Source organism: Eschscholzia californica, unplaced genomic scaffold (assembly GCF_041429995.1).
Source record: "Eschscholzia californica isolate CP2 unplaced genomic scaffold, dmEscCali1.0.p SCAF_4, whole genome shotgun sequence".
NCBI lineage: Eukaryota > Viridiplantae > Streptophyta > Magnoliopsida > Ranunculales > Papaveraceae > Eschscholzia > Eschscholzia californica.
Genome location: NW_028238461.1, coordinates 37,136,875 through 37,155,669, shown reverse-complemented (window position 1 = coordinate 37,155,669; position 18,795 = coordinate 37,136,875). Strand labels below are relative to the sequence as shown.

The 18,795-nt window shown below is 33.6% G+C and overlaps 1 protein-coding gene across 1 annotated transcript; it reads right to left on the bottom strand.

Annotated features, from left to right (window-relative positions):
• Positions 1-1,197: 1,197 nt before the first annotated feature.
• On the bottom strand, positions 1,198-4,299 carry LOC147544440 (serine--glyoxylate aminotransferase-like). The gene is made up of 4 exons (XM_086638595.1): positions 4,200-4,299; positions 4,024-4,072; positions 3,518-3,690; positions 1,198-1,456 (listed from the first exon to the last, which is right to left on the bottom strand). Exons 2-4 carry the CDS (start codon positions 4,061-4,063, stop codon positions 1,442-1,444), a joined length of 228 nt encoding a protein of 75 aa, XP_086494721.1. The 5' UTR covers positions 4,064-4,072; positions 4,200-4,299; the 3' UTR covers positions 1,198-1,441.
• Positions 4,300-18,795: the final 14,496 nt, after the last annotated feature.

Here is an 18,795-nt window from a genome sequence, read left to right as displayed (position 1 = left end):
GGCCAAGGTATAGGAGTATGTCAATGTTATTCTTTTTTTGTTGTTGAGCTGTCAATGTTATTCAATGAATGCTCAAGATTCTCTTCTGAAAGTTGAAATTTCTGAACAATTTATTGATTCCACCATACTAAAAAACCATCCCAATACCCTCACAAAGCATCCTTACCAGCTCAATGCAATCCATTTTGATTGCTAGCAGTTGAATCAGTCACCTTTGTCTAATAAACCGCAAAATGGTGCATCCATTAAGAGATTTTTAATCTATCAACTTACGACTCCAGCTCTGGGGTTCAATGAGAAGCGGTAAGTCAACAATGGGAATTATATTTATTCCTCAACAATCTCTGGCTCGATACTCGTATCCTTGTCAACAATTTTAGGGAAAATCTACTACACCATGAACAACCCCGCTACATATTTATATAGCGATTATGATTTATAAGTTTCAACGGAAATATCTTTTTCTCCTTATTGTACTGATTGACCAAGTTCTAATATAATATTTATATGCTAACTAATATTTGATTCAAACATAATAAAAAACTACATAAAGTATATTGCTATTAAACACAAAAAGATAGAAAACACAAACTGATGTCTCATATCATACTACTAGGCATAACCCGTGCCTACGGCACAGATGTGTTCGTTTAATTTTTTACGCGCCTGCGTTATGGCTATATATGTTGTGCTTCCTTTGCATTGAAACTCGGATATGAATAGCGGTTTGAAAAATAAAAAGTAAAAAAATGATACATCAAGACTTTGACATTCCTCACATGATATATACGTGTATAACAAAAAAATGTTAATTCAGCAAGCAAATACCCTTCCAAAATACAATTATGAACACCAAATCTTAATTGAACAAATAAAGATGACAGAACTGCGTATGTCTCAATTGAAAAATAATAGAAACAAATTTACTCATATAGTACAACTAAAATGTAATATCACGTAAATCATGTTTGAGAAAATCAAGAATTATAAAGTGGTCGCAACGTCCAAAAATATGATAACATAACCTAACTAATAAATAGAGCAAATGATAGGAGAAACTTGGTGGAATTAGGATTTAAATTGTTTCATAGGTGGAGAGACAGTAATAGATGTTATGTTCAATCTAATTATATTATGATTTATGACATATAATTTTAGTCTATATGCGGCTCGAATGACATTGAAAGATAAAATATAGACCGGCAAGAAATCTAATCGTGTTTCATTTTTACGGTATTAGGAAACAAACAACAACATACATGGTTAAAACATAAAACTACCACCGGATATCCCGTCAAACTTTACATAAAACTACCCAAGTAAATTTTTGCGATTTTTCTTCTTCTCTTGAATACCTCAACACTCAGACACCAAATGTCTTGAAGGGAATATAGAGGACAAACTCATATGATTCGCTCCTCCGACTTATCTATGTCCATCACTACCTTGTACTTACCTGCATACAACACATCATCCATTGAACATGAAGCAGTTGAAACAATGAATTTGTTGATAGAAAATTAATAACACGAAAAGTAATAGGATACGTTACATAAGACGGATCAAAAATAGGAGATCCGGCGGTTAAGATAAGTTGCAATAATAATATACGTGTGTAACACGTGTATGTACGTACGTGACAGATCGAGTAGACGAGATCCGACGATCAAGAAGAATTCAGAATATTGAAGATATTTGAAGATATATTGAAGATATGTGAAGATTTAGTTTAGTATTCAGAATATCTCTTGTAACTATCTAATGGTAATATTAGATAGATTTTGTATTATTTCCTAGTTTAGTAATCAGAAACTAGGAAACCTTAAACCATAAGTCATCTATAAATAGGAGAGGGTTCTAAGATTCAAACTCATCGAGTTATGTCTGACCAATGTAACCGATCAAACTCACATACAATTGTATGTGGTGAATTATTAATAAACTAGGGTAAACCCGTGCCTCCGGCACGGTTAAAATTAGTTGCATGTTTGTCTGTGAAAAAACTTACTAAATATCTAGTTAGGCGACAATAATGAAGGAATCAATATAATCAACATATTCAAAATTCTATTGTTACGGGACAATATCCAACGGACAACAACACAAGTTGTGCTTTTCTTTTTCCTTTTTATTTGCTTTTGACTACTTGTATAAAAAAATCTTCTGTATCTGCACTCTGCGAGGCTTCCTTAGTTCGAAACTTATACTACTTCATGCATTATTAACGTGTATTTAAAATTTCATGAGATTATGTCCCTTTCTGTTCTAAGTTCTTATCTTAATATGCTCGCCTCAGAAGACATCATCTTTCGGGCTATATAACTCTTGACAAGTTTAACTCTCCTTAAATACGATCGTTATTTTTTTCTTTCTATTCTCTCTTATGGAAGCATTATTTTAACAATCATCACATGCTAGAAGGAATCAAGGGAGTGCTATTCTGCAAATAGGCACAAGCAGCTGCCACTCCACTTCCCAGATTCACCTGGTACCCGACGTCTTTGAGGATCATCTTCACTCCAGCTAAACAACCAAGCAATTGGAGCTGCAAAAGTTGCATTTATAATAACACTCCGCCAAAAAATCAAATTGACGTGGTTTTCTTCTTTTCTCGTTTTCAGAAACAGACTTGTCTAAATCTAACTCGTCTTACTCAAATGAACCTAAACAAATATTCTGAACTTTGAATCGATTCAATTCAGAACTCGATTTAGATTTCAGATCTGACTCAAAAAAAACAAACACTTCCGTGGTCAGATAGGGAACTGAAACATGAAGTAACTTCATTTTTCGAATATTAAAGAACGGAAAGTGGCATGGTATTCATATGTCAAGCAACATAGGTCACTCCATATTTGTTGTTGTCACTGAACCAAATGATCATGTACGTACTAATGTACTTATGTTGTTACGAGAAAAGCTATTTGTGTATAAAAGGTAACAATTCTCAAGAATCTCAACCCAAATAGCGACTAACCTCGTAAAAATTAATCGTTATGCTATATATACATATATATACACCGCAAGCTTGTGCACAATTTGTTTAATGTTGTACCACATGATGATATGAGAATTACTTGTAAAGCATGTTCAACTCATGAGTTGGGTGAGTCATTGTAAATACTCCCACATCGCTTGGGAGAGTGTTTGGAGCCCAGACCATAATGGGAGCTCAAGCTTAATAAGTGTGGAGGCCTTCTGGGTGGACCTAGTGGAGCTTCCATGACGAACAAACCCTTTGCGCTCGGCTTTGGCGTCTAAAGAGGGGACAAAATCAATTACTGCTAAGACTTGAGTCATCACAGTCATGAGTGATAAAGACATTATTCGATATTTTTGACATTCTAGTATGATATTGATGACATTCAAAGTAACTTTTGGTATTATTATCCGGAAAGTGTTGGAAAATTGAGAAAGTCTGACTATTTATGTAATAGATTAGTCATATGGCAATAGAGAATTCAAATCTATAGATCATGGAAAGGGGAAAATGAAGGAACAAGCAAACAGCGCATACCTCATTCAAGTTGCCAAAATGGCCAATTCTAAAGACCTTCCCTGCTACTTTGTTCAAACCTAGACCCAAACTTAGATTGTATCTTTTCCATGCCCTTCTAACAATTTCTGAACTGTCAATATAAGAAGGAACAACAACTGCAGTGACAGTGTCACTAAACCATTCCTCCTTTTCTGTACAATTTTTCAAACCCCATGCTTCAACAGCAAGCTTGCATATATCAAATTGTATGAATGTTCTTCTTATTTTCTTAAACCGGAAAAGTCAATTGAAATTAATCATCAAGAAATTGGGCAAGTTGAATATGTTTTACAATGCTAATATTTAACCTAAAAACAATATGGTCTTACACGCTACCAAGTTTCAAACATTTCTTGATGAACGAAACAGATAACAAATGAACTACCGAAAAACAACATAGGCCTACGACAACATATTGCAAAGATTTCTTAACGAGCAAAATAGAAAAACTGAGAATAAAATTGTAAGGAAAGAAGTTTGCTTACCGAGTTGCTGTGGCAAGACGGGTGTGCCTAAGAATGACATTATCAAGACCTTCCTCAAACAAGAGATCAAGAGCAGCTCTCAGACCATATAATAACTTAATTGATGCGGTATATGGCCAATACGTTCCTAATGTCGTTTCTTGAGTGAAAAATGTTCAGTGTAGATTAAAAGTCACCTGTCGAAAATATGCTTAAATCGCCACTCGTATCCATGAAGATCTTTAGCAGCCAACTCTTGAGTTGGTGTCGCTTGGTTCATAAAAATAAAAAAGTCACCTAATTATTACCACATTTTGCAAGATTTGGGTTGATTTGTGGGTTATGATCTAAAGAAGTAATGTTGTTAAGATTATTATCGTACAACAGTTGAGTGTGCAGGAAAACTTAATTGTTTGGATGAGAACGACCGCTTTACCAACGTTTAGGCAGTTATACGGGAAAATAGAGGTGGATCTCCTAGCTAACGAGATTATACACGTGACATTACAGAATAACTATAACGTGTACAGTTTCTTTCTAAACATGGTCTGCACTTGGCAGGAGAATAGAAGATGGCAATAAATAGGAGGAGGTAGTTTTCGATCTACAAATGATGTGAACCCAAACCTAGCAGCCTTGACTGTAGTAATAAGGTAAACTATTGGCCTTCCAAACTATGCATAACCCATTAGACCTAAATGTTTGATAACATTTTTTATCGAGAAAGGCTAGTGTGTCGTACCATGTACACTGAAAGAGTGAGTGTAGAAATTGACTGGATGAGTCCCTTGTTCAAATTGACACGAAGATTGGAGTTTTGGAACCTGATGAAAAAAGATATTTACAATACAAAAACACAACAAGATAAATGTTGCAGTAACACTAACATAAAAACAAAATATATAAAGGTATACAGATATGGTATATGGGTATACATATACAACGACACATAGATATCTAGATATATAAACACATAGATGTACAGAACCGTTATACACACCACAACACAAGAGAACGTTGTTGGGGAGGTTTTTGATTTCATCGTAAGAGGTGCATGGTTTTCGTTCAACAACAAATGTTTTCTATGTGATACTCCATAGCTCTTCGATAAATGAATAGTATCAAATAACCACCATTAAAATATGTAATCAGACTGCATCTATTAATAAAATCTATATACATTGAGTATACTTGTTTTCAGAACTTTTTGCCATGTCAGGTACTTGGATACTATGGTCGAACATTCAGATACTCTTGTGAGGTGCGCCGGTCAGTATGCAACTTGAGTGGCTATAATGTGAGAGCTTGTATGTACATGTTATGTGAACCGACACGAAATCGTTTTAAAACCACCATATACCACTTCAGGTTATAATATCTTGATTTGTAATGCAAGAAAGGTTGATGGAAAAGTTAAAAAAATAAGATAAAGAAATGTATTGTAGGACTTATACTCCTTTTCCACGTTTTCTGCCCATTGTATCCTGACATTTGTACGATTATCAAATACCCATATCTATGTCCATGTTACGTAGAAAAAGTAGATACAAAAGCTACCAAGGCAATTAGGAAAGAAATAAAAAGCGTATAGCTCGTATTTTTCTATCTAAACACAACCTAAGTTACTTGGACACTGATGGTATCCAAGTTCAAGACTTTCAAAAACTCCTTCATTCTCAATGGTGAATTAAACAGAATCCAAATATGAGGAAGTAAGCAACTATGAATAAGAATATCATATTTTTTAGAGGAAGCTATCAAAACTAAATTTATCTCATATTGTGGTATGTTGAATCTTATTATCGTATATGCAGCTTTTGTTTGACGATATCAAATCAGTCTTATAGAGAGGACAATTATATAGGCACTGGTGAATCATTTTGATGCTTCATAAATGTACAATTGGTTTGTGATGGCAACAATTTATGGTTTTGGATACAACTTTGTAACCTCCACTTGAAATCTAAAACTAAAGTCGTTATGAAAGGTACCTATTCTTAATAATATCCTGGGGAACGGAGGTTCCAACAGGCAGGGCAAATGTGCATATTAAGTTACGGCGAAGCAAAGACAAAACAACTTACAAGACAAATGAAAGCAATACAAAAAGGATTAATTATTTAGGTTATTTACCAAATAGCCCCCAACTTTGTGCCCAGCTTCCTGCCTAGCCCCATATTTTATCAAAAATACCCAGATGGCCCCCCTTTTAAGTTACCGTCATAACACCGTTAATTAGTCATCACTTCTCTCTCCTCCATCACCTCACCTTCTCGCCACCTTCATCGTATTCACCAACGAAGGTCGTCTGTCGGCCAATTTTCCGGTGGACGACCTTCAAACAAAAAAAATTAATTAAATTTTTTCCTCTTTCCTCTCTCTCTCTCTAAAACCAAAAAATATACTCCCTCCGTCCCAAATTTAATGACCTAATTTCTATTTTGGGTTGTCTCATTTTAGTGTTCTATTTCTAAAAATAAAGAAAAGAACTTTTCGTTCTTTCCAATAATATCCATTACTATATATTTAATGACAACTTTATTTAAAAGTAAGTTCAACTTTTACATTGTAAATTAAAAAAGTTAATGAGGATACAATTGGAAAATCCTTGTTATTTTTTAAAGTCAAGCTCTAATTAATGATGTTTCCTTAAAAAGTTGAGTTTTCAAAATAGGTCACTCATTTTGGGACTGGGGGAGTATTTTTTTTAAATCTCATCTCTCTCTCTCTCTCTCTAAATCTGGTCACCAGATCTAGAGAGAGAAAGATGAAAGATGTAAAAAAAATAAAAGAATTTAGAGAGAGAATTTTTTTATGTTTGAAGGTCGTCGGCGACTTTAAGCGATGAAGACGATGAGGTGGCGAGAAAGTGAAGTGGCAGAGAGAGGTGAGAGAGAAATGATGACTAGTTAACGGAGTTATAACGGTAACTGAAAAAGGGGGTCCAACAAAAAAAACTGAAAAAGGGGGTCATCACGGTATTTTTAATAAACGTAGGGGGCTAGGCAGGAAGCTGGTAACAAAGTTGGGGGCTATTTGGGAAATAACCAAAATAATTAATCCTTTTTGTATTGCTTTCATTTGTCTTGTAAGTTGTTTTGTCTTTGCTTCGCCGTAACTTAATAGGCACATTTGCCCTGCCTGTTGGAATCTCTGTTCCCCGGGATATTATCAAGAATAGGTACCTTTCATAACGACTTTAGTTTTAGATTTCAAGTGGAGATTACAAAGCTTTATCCGAAACCATAAATTGTTGCCGTCACAAACCAATTGTACATTTATGAAGCATCAAAATGATTCACCACTGCCTATATAATTGTCCTTTCTCTATAAGATTGATTTGATATCGTCAAACACAAGCTGCATAGAAGTAAAAAACAGATATTACTATAAACAGACGAAAATAAAGTGTTGAGTGTGGTATATACAACGCCAGTTTGATGTATTTGACCCTGAAAGCGTGTTCGACGATAGGATCTTGACATTGACACCAATTATAGTGAACTTTCGATTGCATGGTGTGCAAGAGACCTTCACATACGACATGCAAACAACTTTTACGGTTCCAACATCCGAACTATTTCTATGGCAACGGGGGCAGATGTGACGTTTATAAGCAAGGACTGGTGCTGGGGTTTTGTTGGGAAGTGTTGGTTGAGGTGCATCACATGAAACCAAAATTTTCAGTGATATAGGTGATGAACACTGGTTGACGGATGATGAGGATGAGTATTGATGGCGTAGGTGAAGATCCACGAGTAACAGACGGTGAAGAAGATGTTGGAGAGGAAGGTGATAACGGACAGTAAATAGAGGACGATGAGGCATTTGGTGATTCCATTGTGGCCGCCATTACATAAAATTATGTAGAGGGCATAGACAACTAAGTCTGTAGAAGATAAATACAAATATGGATTACAACCGCTTATTGTAATCATTATTATGTACTAAGTCATAATCACGTATTGTATAAAATATATTGATTACGTGTATAACAAATCAATAAACATGCAAGTTAGAAGGTTACAATGTTTAAGAAGAAACCAAAGTGACAAAGTCATTGCGCCAAAGTTAGTATTTTCTCCATACATTTAGAATGGGGGATGGTGGCAGTAGTTTTTTTACGCAATGAAAACTTTATGATCAGTGAAACAAATGCAATGAAGAAATGGAAGAATCAGCCGCAAATTGTAGCCAGTGAAGCAACTCTTACCATTTGAATTTATATTAAGTTATGTCACTTAGACATTTTATCAAACAATTGCTAAGCAGTGAAGTTGTTCCTGTAAGAACCAACCTTATAAGCAAGAAAGATTAGAAATGAAAGAAGAAAATGATAAATAGATTATCTTGATATGCAAAAATATTTGCAAATATAAATACTTGAGAAAAGTGGAAGAAGAATTGAGAAACTCTGAAAGTGGAACGCAATTTATATAGTCGGTGATCAAAATTGACGAATTGAATGGAAGGAAAGATTACAAATGAAAGAAGAAGATGGCAAATATATTACCTTGATATGCGGAAAAATCACCCTCGACTTTACAATTTTGAATGGGTATTCTAAAGGTAGAACGCAATTTATATAGTCGACCATCAAAATTGACAAATTGAATGGAAGGAATGACAGATTCTTCCATAGTTTTAACTGTAGTCATTGATGTGGTTTCTTAATGTGCAATTATAGAGCAATACAAATTGGTACTGGAAGATGGAAGGAAGGAGAATGAATTAAATATTACAATCAGCAACTCTTGTGAAGTTGGAGGGACTTGTAGTTACAAGAATAGAGAATGAAAGATGAAAGGGAGAAGACGGACAAAGAAGGTGGACAGGAATAGTCGTTGAAAAATGATGCTTCGCCCGATAGGCCAACCGACTTCAGCCCGAATTCTGACGTGGATGGCCAGGTCAGGGCAAATACTGGATCACTTATTTCTAGAGAGAAAGAAAGTGACGAAAGGAATCAAGCATATAAGTAAAAAGAAAAGCCCAAATCGTAATGATACATGATTGGTGAAGAACTACAGCTGTTAAATTATAGGAACAATACCTAATCAATTGTATGAAGATGGATGAAGAAGCCATCACCTAAAAGAAGCCTTAAATCCCCAAAGCTTTCTATTAATTTCTCTCGTTGAAGAGAAGAGAGGGACCTAAATTAAATAATAAGGGACTGAAATTGAATAAAATGAAAGACATTATTTATCTTTCTGCAAGGGCTATTTGGCGTGACGTGCTTTCGGGTCGACGTTGGCCTAGAGTAATTTGGCTAAGTAAGCAAGGAGATTGTCCTAATAAGTATGGGAATGAATTTAGTTTGTCCCAGTCATCCGCATTAATTGTATCCCAGTCAACGAAACCCCATCCTGTTTTGTTATATAGATTATGAGTACTTTGATTTATTAGATTAGATGAAGTAAAAAGTTGTGTTTATATGTATCTTTATTATAAATACTTTGATTCATTGGATTAGATGAATCGGTTGTCGGAAGATAGTGGAAGATATAAAAGTCAGGAGTAGAAAAAGTTTAATAAACCATTAGAATCCCGTGAGAGCACTTATGTGGGGTTATGGAATGCCATTAGATCTAAGCACTTAAGGAGGGTAAATACATGGTGAAGTGGTTGTCTAATCAGCTTGTCCTAGTCACAACAAAGTTGTTTTGTAATACAGATGTAGTGCCTCTTAGAGTCCAAGTCGAAAACGAAAGGTGCCCATTTTGGAGTATCCAAAATATTCACCGCAGAATAACTTTGGTCAGTTGAGTTTGACTTAGGGGGCAATCTTATTTTGAGTAAAAAATCTACTCATTTAGTTTTTACGCCCTAATCTTCAACTCCAACCACCACCACCAACTCCAACCACCACCATACCTATAAAGGAAATGTCCTTCGACCAAAGATGCGATGCGAGCAATTTGTCGAATATGACAATTGATGGAGAAGATCATCAAGTCCGGACGATTTAGGGATCGTAATGTTTTGCTAGAAACCAACTACGATCATCGAATTACTAAGTAATTCACGGCTAACTTCGACCGGATCCTATATCGGGTTACACCAAAGAATGACGATTTGATTGGATGATATGACTATTGTGATGAGACATATATAGATGGGTAAGAACCATACAGGAGGAGTTTTTGGGCCCAGAAAGGGGTCGGCTTTGGCTGGACAGTTACCCTGATGGGGACGGCCAGATCTGCCCAATAGGGCATGGTATGGCCGGCCACAACTTAAAAAGTTCATAAAATAGAAATTTGAGTATGTCATAAATCTTATTCAAAATGGACTTTTAGAAAACGTAATTAAGGTTGGACTCTGACTTAGGGTTCTATATAATGTCTCTTAGGGGCTTAAATAAGGTGTGGAACTTCTCAAGAAGCTTTCTAACTCTACAACATCAAGTAGAGAAAGAAAGAGAGATTATTCCCAAGCTATCTAACTAGTCAAAAGAAGAAGTGTTCTTCATCAAACCACCATTTGAGTTCTAGCAAGCATCAAGGTGGGAGATCAAGATGATTATTCGGGTGTCTTGAGTAGAGGAGCAAGAATTGGAGCTTTTGGTCTTCGCATTCGATTGGAAAGGTTCGAGGGAAAATTATTTAGCGATTAAGGTAATCTCTAAACTCTTAGTTAATTATTATCTTATGCATGAGATCTTGAGAAATACCAGTGTTAGACATTAGAGCGGAACTAATGTCTAAGATTCCTTTAGTAACACTAGAAGACACCATAACCCAACAACCTAACCACCATCACCGCCACCGCCATTTTTCTCTCTTAAAAAAGTATTTCTCTTTATCTAATCTTCGAACTCATATGAGATTCCACTTAGAAATTTTTCAATCCATTAATCATCCAACTCAAGATCAAGATCGTTATTATCATCGTTGTTGACATTACAACCTAAATATTCTTCCTCGTTTCTTACCTTTTTAGCCAACACATTGATATTATTGGAAGTACTCCGAAAACCCGTAAGCCATGGGCAAACTAGAAATCTCTATTATAATCTAATAGATAAGAAATATTAATCCCCTGTAAAATGAATATTCGCTACAGAAGCAACGTCATGTAAAATCAATGGACCATAACAATCTTCAGTATGATTAATCAAAAGGAATGGAGATGATGAAGATAAGAAAGAACAAATGAAGAACAAAATTAATATTAGGGCTTGTGATTTCATTTCTAATCCTTTGATTGCTCCGTTTACTTCATTTTCTTCAATCTCAAACGCAAATAAAAACTTTTTCAAACCTTAATGTTCATCGCTATCATGTATTGTTCTTTATTGTTTCTCAATGGAACCGAATGATCCTTCTAGTTCATTTTCCTTGTATTCTTCAACAAATTCAGATTCCACCCTCTTTCCACTCACTCATTTTTATAGAGAAAGCAAATCTGAAAAAGAAACTTTTAAAGGGAGAAAGATTAATGAGTCAAAGCATCAGATGTGGGTGGGTATACATAGCAACAAGAGATAAAAAAAGAGTTTTAGGGTTGTCTGGTTTGGGGGAATTCCCAAAACTATATCAGTTCCAACAAAATTTCCCCCTCGCTGGAATATAAAGGGGGGATGGAGGGAGGGAGAGAGAGGGAAAGAAGGAGGGAGAGATAAGTGGTGATGGTGGTGTTAGTGGTCAAAAGTGATGGTGACGGTGATAGTTGTGGAAATGGTGGTGCAGGTGTTAATGGTGGAAGTGGTGGCGGTGTTCAAGTCGAAAGTGGTGGTTGATGGTATCAAAATGAGGCTTTAGGTTTATCATTCTGAATATGAAGATTCGATGCTTCAAACATCGAAATGTTTTTTGTAATTCTGGACAGAACCATGAAAGAACTCGGAAACCTCTATGACGCTCAAGTTAGTAAAGAGTTTTGCAGTTAAAGAATTGAGTTGAAGTCCAAGTTTAGAAATTGAACCTTCAATTGCCCAATTTAGGGTGAACTTGTTGCTCTCTGTAACCACTTTTAACCGACAGTTGACAAGCAAGGACAGAGCCAAAATTTTTATTTAGGGGGTGCGAATTTATATACTTTAATGATTATCATTTTCTTTGCAAACACCATAATCAACAAAATATTTACATTCGTTAATTATCTTAATACATCAACGACTACAAACACAATTGACCTCTACGAGAGTTCATATTTTGAAATGTTCGCATGATCGACTCATTGTGAATTTCGTTAAAAACTTCTTTCCCAATAAAGACTACTAAACTATCATTCAGTCACGGATCACTCATCTTGTTTCTTAAGCGTGTTTTAACTAGCTTCATAGCTGAAAAAATTCTTTCAACGGAGACAGCTGCAACCGGCAAAGTTAATCCTAAAGTGATACGAAAAAGTAAAAGTATTGGATTCTAGCTTTAATGATTCAACCATATCTATGACAGTCACAATATCTTGGTATTTTCTTTGTAGTATGTGTGAATTGAAGTTTGTAGGGGTTTATGGTAGATAAATTGAATTTTATAGAGTTTGTGGTAGATGAATTAAACTTTTGTAGGGATTTATGTTAGATGAATTGAATATAGGGTTTAGGGTAGTTGAATAAATAATTTCAACATATAAAAATTAAAATACTTCAAATTACTTATAATATGACTTGTGTTGTGAAAAATAAAAGAGGGAAGAAGAAAGAGAATGGAAATATATTAACCAAGAGATTGTAGACAAGAAGAACCAGATTGTATGTTTGTACAGAAATTCTCTACTTTGGTACATTAATTTGGTACATTCACACATTAGCTAGAGACCTCCTTATATAGGCCTTTGAAGAGATACACATCTAATACAAGAGTTACATATAATCAATGGTGCTTGAATACAAATAATGGTGGAGAACTTATGGTGGTGGGAGTTACCTAATTGTGGTGGTTATCCACCATAAATCTAATATTTATAACACTCCCCCAGGATGTCCACCACATCAGAAATTAGCTCATTAAAACCTTACTAGGAAAAATCAATGGACAAAATCATAGTGAATGAAAAAAGAGTACAAATTCTATCTATCTATTCATCTTTGATATCCACATAATCTGCCTCATTAAAAACCTTGTTGGGAAAAACCCAGTGGGAAAAAATCTTAACGAAGGAAAAAGAGTACAGTATCAAAATGTAGGATACAGTGTCTTCATAAACTTGCTTCCCCTCATGAAGGCCGGACATTGTTCAACTTGTTATGGTCATCTTCCGTTTGGTATATTAACACATAAATATAACAAGTAGCATTTGACATTTCAGGTTGCATTCATATAATGCTTTAAAGTTTATGCATACTTTAGATTGAAGCTTGTTAAATCCTTCAGGGATTTCAGTTGAACTCACTTTCTAGTGATTCATACTTGTCATATACATCGATAAGATAATTATAATATTTTGTGAAATTAATGTACTAATCACATTTCAATGTACATTATAAATTTTATGCACAATCTACCTCACACACATAATAGGTGTTAAACTCATCATTCGATGATTAGTTGTCTCGCCAAAACCTTGTCAGGAAAATCCAACGGGACAAAACCTGAACGAAGGAAAAAAGACTACAACTTTTAAACAAATTATAACAATTTTCAATGCGCATAGTTGCCTCATTAAAACCTTGACAAGGAAAATCCAATGGGACAAAATCTTGACGAAGGAAAAAGAGTACAACGTGCTTGACATTTTACATATGAATGATGGTTGTTTTCTGAAACCACATTACAACACACGTAATGTATTGTTTGTACTATATTAGGTACTTCAGGACCTGAATTTCCATGACATATGATAAGTTAAGATAATATGATTTTCTTTGAAGCTTATAGCCTTTTAGTATTTCACAATATGTTCATTTTCAAGATTTTCTTTACTCGAATAATCTTTTTCAATACTCTACTGTCAAACTTTGATAAACTCTTCAGGAGTCAGAATAGGATTTATAAATACTTCATAATATAATTCGAGGATTTGTAATTCATATTGAAATTTTATAAGTGGGCGTCAAATCCTTTATAGACTAAGTGACATTTCTTACATATGTCTACTTTATTACCTTCAGGGTAATTCTTGGTTGGTGCTTCGACTTCATGTCTGAAGACTTAATTATTTTGTAAGAAAAATCCACAAGTAATGAAGTATCTCATCAAAAGTTGACAAATTACTAATTCTGAATCAATATGCTCTCAGTAGCTACTTTTCAGAAATATATCGTTTGAAATGATTTATTTGATTTCTCAAATTCTCACACCATACATAGTTCATTGACCTCATATATGTGCCAACGTAAAAGGTTAATATGTCTCTTTAATTTAACTCATACCATCTTCAGAGAATTTTATTGAAAACATGAACCGCATTTATTTCTAATTTGATAGCCTCTTCAGGAGGATTCTCATATGCTCTCCAGGAGTATATGTCACTTTGATCAGCTCAGATCATATTTCATGACCTTTGTCCGTGTATGAGCATATTAAGCTCTGCAAAATATTTATGTTTGGAGGTACAAATCTCAATACATTGATTGCAAATGGAAGAAACTTGATACTTTTCAAGTATTTTACGACATTGAATATAAAACTCCCTCTCCCTAATGTCGATAGATTTCGTCTTATTTATGTGCACATACTTCAAGGATGCGACATAGACGAAAGAGAAATCAATTGCTTCAGGCAAATTTTAATTTTAATTTTTATATCATATGATATGTTGGACCAAAATTGTTATCTAATCACAACTTCAGGTGTGAGCAATTTGTTCTAATAACATTTTTAGGTGTGATTGATTACATGTGAGATGTCATCTTCATGCGATTTTTTCCATTAAAGTCCATCATCACTTTCTTTGTGTATTACAACTTCAGGTGTAATATGAAAGCAGATATTCAACAAATTTTATTTTCCAATAATTTTCAACTCGTCATCATCCATAGACACGAAAGAAAGATATTATCACCACTTGATTAAAATTTTATTGCAATACAAGTGCAGCCAAAATTGTGATATTGTATTCTCCTTAAAAGAAATTCACAAAAATTGGTTGTCTTCCACCGTGAAGAACTTTTTCAAATCTAATCAGACAGTATGTTGATACAGTGAAATGAGATGTTCATTTTTGCCACTTCACTTCAATATGAACTCGATGAAGTATTTTTCTTACAAGTTCAGTTGTGATCTCTTAATAATCAATGGAAAGTAATTCCAATACTGAAATATCAATATTTTTCATTCTTCAGGAATGAGTAAACAAATTTTGTTTTGCAAGGGTTCACCGTTTTGGTGATAATTAACTTACTCCTATTGGTTACCAAACTTCAGGTTGGTAATATCATATAGAAATAGATGATTCAATTTCATTGTAACCAAAATCAGATGGTTCAATTCCATTGTAACCAAAATCAGATGGGAGAATTGAATATGAGGTCCGTGGGTATATAGACCAAAATAATATTCAAAAAAGGTTTATGATCGAATCTTCCCAAAACATGGATATTTAGTCCTTTTACATTATGGACATAATAACCCATTCTTTATGAGATAACTACCGTCCATGTCCCTCCTACAAAAATCACAGAATTTTTAATTTTCCAGGGTGAATTTGGAATGTTTCTAATGTGGACGTGATTTAAGGGATTTAAAGCAGCTAACGTATAAATCCGAAATTGATTTTTCTCTATCTTCTAACCGTTTTGGAAAGCAAATCTATTTCCAAATCAATTTAAAATAAAAATCGTAACCAAATCAATTTTCTCTCTCTTTACAGATTTGGAAACCAAATCAATTTTCTCTCTCTTAATATGTAAATTTTTTTCGATCCAAATCAATTTTCTGTCACTTAACTTTCAGATTTGGAAATAGTATATTTTCTAGGATCAATTTAGCGTGATTTGGGGGTTAATATACAAAACATATATATCACTTTCTCTCACTTAACTTTCAGATTTAGAAATAGTATATTTTTCTGGGAACATTAAAGCAGCATATGTTTTCGTTTTTACTCATACATAAATACACATAGAATACAAATTATGAAACAAATACGTAAATTATGTATTATTTATGACGAGGAAACCATCATTTGTCAAGTATACAACATAATTCATCAAATGTATGTGGGTCTTGTTCAATAAATTAGACATAATTTCTTTTACATTACACATAATTTCTTTTACATTACACATCCTTTACATTCTGTTACAAAAAAAAGTACAAAATCTTCTTTGGTTCGAAATGGTGTCCATCCATATACTCTCCATTAGTTTCGTTGACTCACTTTGATTTGATGATTCTCTTTGAAATTTCATCTGGTATATCAAATCTACACACATAAATACACATAAATTAAAGAAAAAAAATCATATATTGTATTATAAAGTACATGTACAGTTTCGTAAATTATATATAATGTTTGTCAAATTTTGACAACATTTGAAGGTTTTGAGTAGTTTGGTAAACTTATCAAGGCTACTGTTTTGGGTGAAAAGTACACGTAATGGTAAATGAATAATACATAATTTATGTGCACTTATATGTAAATTATATACATAATGGTAAGAACATGAAGATATACGTAAATTATATATACTTTATTGCAAAGTACACGAGATTTGATAGTGAAGCGAAGTATTTCTACTAATGAAATGAGTATTGTTTTGGTGTTAAAGCACGGGTAATGTTCTATAAATTACCCATAATTTACTATAAATTGTGGTAATTTATGATAAAGTACATGTACTGTAAATTCTGTTATGAGTAACCGTACAAAAGAACAAATGTTTCATAAATCCGTACGGATTGAAAACCAGATCTGAAGAAAAAAAAAATGAGAATATCATTAAGCTCAAACTACAAATCTAAAGATATCTGCTATGATGATTGATTGCAATAATGTCAAACTCGAGTTGACGGATTAAACATCAAGATCAAAAACATAAATGAAATTTTAAGAGAGAGAAAGAAAATAAACATCAAACATTCGATTGATGATTGATAATCTGATCTCACGAAATATCAAAAACAACAGAAGATTAAACATAGATCTAAAGAAATATGATATTATCACTGGATGCAAACATAACATACTAACTTTGAAGGAATCATTGAATAAGGAATAAACATAAAGATCTTAAACAGTTATGAAAATTTTAGGGTTTTAGTTATAAAGAAGAACTATTAGATATTAACAATGGTGTTATAAAGATTTCGAAAGTATTAAACCTGATAAATGATGAATTTAGACAGCAATATAATGTAGAAGAAGAAGATTTTCTGAGTTTAATGGAGGTTTGTCAACTGAATCGGTTTTAGAGAGATCAAATAAAGGGTTTCCGTTAATGAAAATAATGAAGATATCCTTACTTTGAATAGAAACATGATTGGAAAGAAATATGGGAGATAAATATGAAAAAAGATATGCATAGATTTTCTGAGTTTAATGGAGGTTTGTCAACTGAAGAACAAATAAAGAGTTTCCGTTACTGAAAATAATGAAGATATTCTTACTTTGAATAGAAACATGATTGGAGAGAAATATGGGAGATAAATATGGAAAAAGATATGCATAGATTTCAGGTAAATCAGTTATAAAATATGGAAAGGTTAGATTAGGGATTATGAAATAATATTTATTCTAGAGATTTGTGTTTTCTCTCTAGATGAGACCAAATGGACTAGATATCCATTTATATTATTTTTTTGGTTTTAAAACCCTTTATAGGATTAGAGAGGATTATATCTACTATTAGGACCCGTTTTTTGGGCTATAAGCCCAAAAATTCATAATTTTATCATCCTTAATATATATCTAAAAAATTATTGATTGGCATATATCTGTAAAATTTTTTTTATCAAAATATGCACTTAGAATATATTCATAGAACACCAAATATTATTTATGAGAGTAATACTAATTTATTTTTGAAGATATAACTTACATTAACCTTACCATCGAACGAATTGCATTAACATTCATATTAGATTGGAATGTTAATCCTTTCATCTATGCAATTCTCATATACTTCTGATATGATTTAATATGTCTCAACAACAATAAAATAAACTGTTAGCAATAAATAAGAATAAAAAATTTGTAAATTCAACAAAGAAATGTCCAAATACCTTTTAACTTACCAATAACAATTGTCCAAACTTACCCATCCTTTATGTGCTTCCCTTTAATCATAGAGCAATTCGTGCTGATAACGTGTTATCAAAAATAAAAGAGGGAAGAAGAAAGAGAATAGAAATATATTAACCAAGAGATTGTAGACAAGAAGAACCAGATTGTATTCCTATGTTTGTAGAGAAATTTTCTAATTTGGTACATTTACACATTAGCTAAAGACCTCCTTATATAGGCCTTTGAAGAGATACACATCTAATACAAGAGTTACATATAATCAATGGTGCCTGAATACAAATAATGGTGGAGAATTTATGGTGGTGGGAGTTACCAAATTGTGGTGGTCATCCACCATAAATCTAATATTTATAACAACTTGAACCCAAACTCTAACCACTAAGCCAATGCCTCATTTGTGTCCTCTTAACCCATCAAAAGATATATATATTTATAATTTCTTATGTATAAAAAATAAAAAAACTAATTACAACTACTATTTTTCTTTTTCGGGAGGATTCAGGGGTGCGTTCGCACCCCCTCGCACCCCCATGGATGTCCGTCCCTATTGACAAGCAGTTGAGATGAGGCAGTGGGGATCCAGGGTGCGTCCGCACCCCCATGGATCTGTCCTTATTGACAAGCAGCTGAGATGAGGCACTGGGGATTCACCAACTT